General features: G+C 37.7%; 1 protein-coding gene across 1 annotated transcript; it reads left to right on the top strand.

The window, feature by feature from the left end:
- Positions 1-416: 416 nt before the first annotated feature.
- Positions 417-1,052, top strand: LOC103523180 (heterogeneous nuclear ribonucleoprotein H2-like; the record flags this gene model as incomplete). Its single annotated transcript, XM_008488247.3, has 1 exon — positions 417-1,052. A coding segment is annotated over exon 1 (598 nt), but the record flags the coding sequence as incomplete, so codon positions are not given.
- Between the last annotated feature and the right edge of the window lie 21 nt (positions 1,053-1,073).

Genomic DNA, 1,073 nt, shown 5'->3' with positions numbered 1-1,073 from the left:
GTGAATAGTTGATCCCATGTGATTTTTCACGCCAAATCGAATGGTGAAACTTTTAGATATTTGTGAACCATTAACAAGTAAGCATGTGAATAGTTGATCCCATGTGATTTTTCACGCCAAATCGAATGGTGAAACTTTTAGAACTGTCCGACTTACAGTTGAGGAGTTGCGGGTTCGATACTCCCCTGTGTCAACAAATTTCCCTTTTATTACATTTTTTTTTTCTTTTCAAATACCTACGTATTCTCCAAATGTAATAGAAAGTCGTGTGATGTTCACACCAGATTTTTTTAAGCCAACCTCCAATTTGTTGTAACAGGAATTTCAATATTCTCAATACAAATATACTTTATTATCTTATCTTAACTGTGATATCTAATGAAAAAATAGTGATTCTGATACTTTAAACAAAATCCCAAGTGAATTACCAAAAACCAGCAACACGGCTCATAACATGGGTGTGTTATTTCAAGGCTCGGAGGATGATGGGTTTGTAATCAAGCTGAGAGGTCTACCATGGTCTACCACTGTAGATGAAATCCTGGAGTTCTTTGATGGAGTGAATGTACGTAACGGAAGAGCAGGAGTAAAAATCACCAGATCTAGAAATGGAAGGCCAAGTGGTGAAGCATTTGTTGAAGTAGAAGATGAGGTAGATATGGAGAATGCCCTCAGGAAAAATAAAGAATATCTGGGTAACCGATACATTGAAGTGTTCAAAGTAAAGCGGCAAAAGATGGACTGGATGTTACAGCACACTGGTATTGTTGAAGGTAATGCGTTTGATCAGGGTTGTGTCCGATTAAGAGGTGTCCCATTTGAAAGCAAAAAAGATGACATTGCTCAATTCTTTGATGGTCTTGAAATTATCCCTAATGGCATTACCCTTGTAGAAGATCCATTTAATGGGAGACCTACTGGAGAAGCCTATGTACAATTTGTTGACAAAGAAACTGCAGAGCGAGCTCTTCAAAAACATAAAGAGAAGATTGGTCACAGGTACATTGAAATATTCAAATGCACACTTGAAGAAATAAGAGCTTCCACACATGGTGGTGTTGGCAGCAGTTCTA

Source organism: Diaphorina citri, unplaced genomic scaffold (assembly GCF_000475195.1).
Source record: "Diaphorina citri unplaced genomic scaffold, Diaci psyllid genome assembly version 1.1 scaffold16777, whole genome shotgun sequence".
NCBI lineage: Eukaryota > Metazoa > Arthropoda > Insecta > Hemiptera > Psyllidae > Diaphorina > Diaphorina citri.
This window is presented reverse-complemented; position numbering and strand designations above follow the sequence as displayed.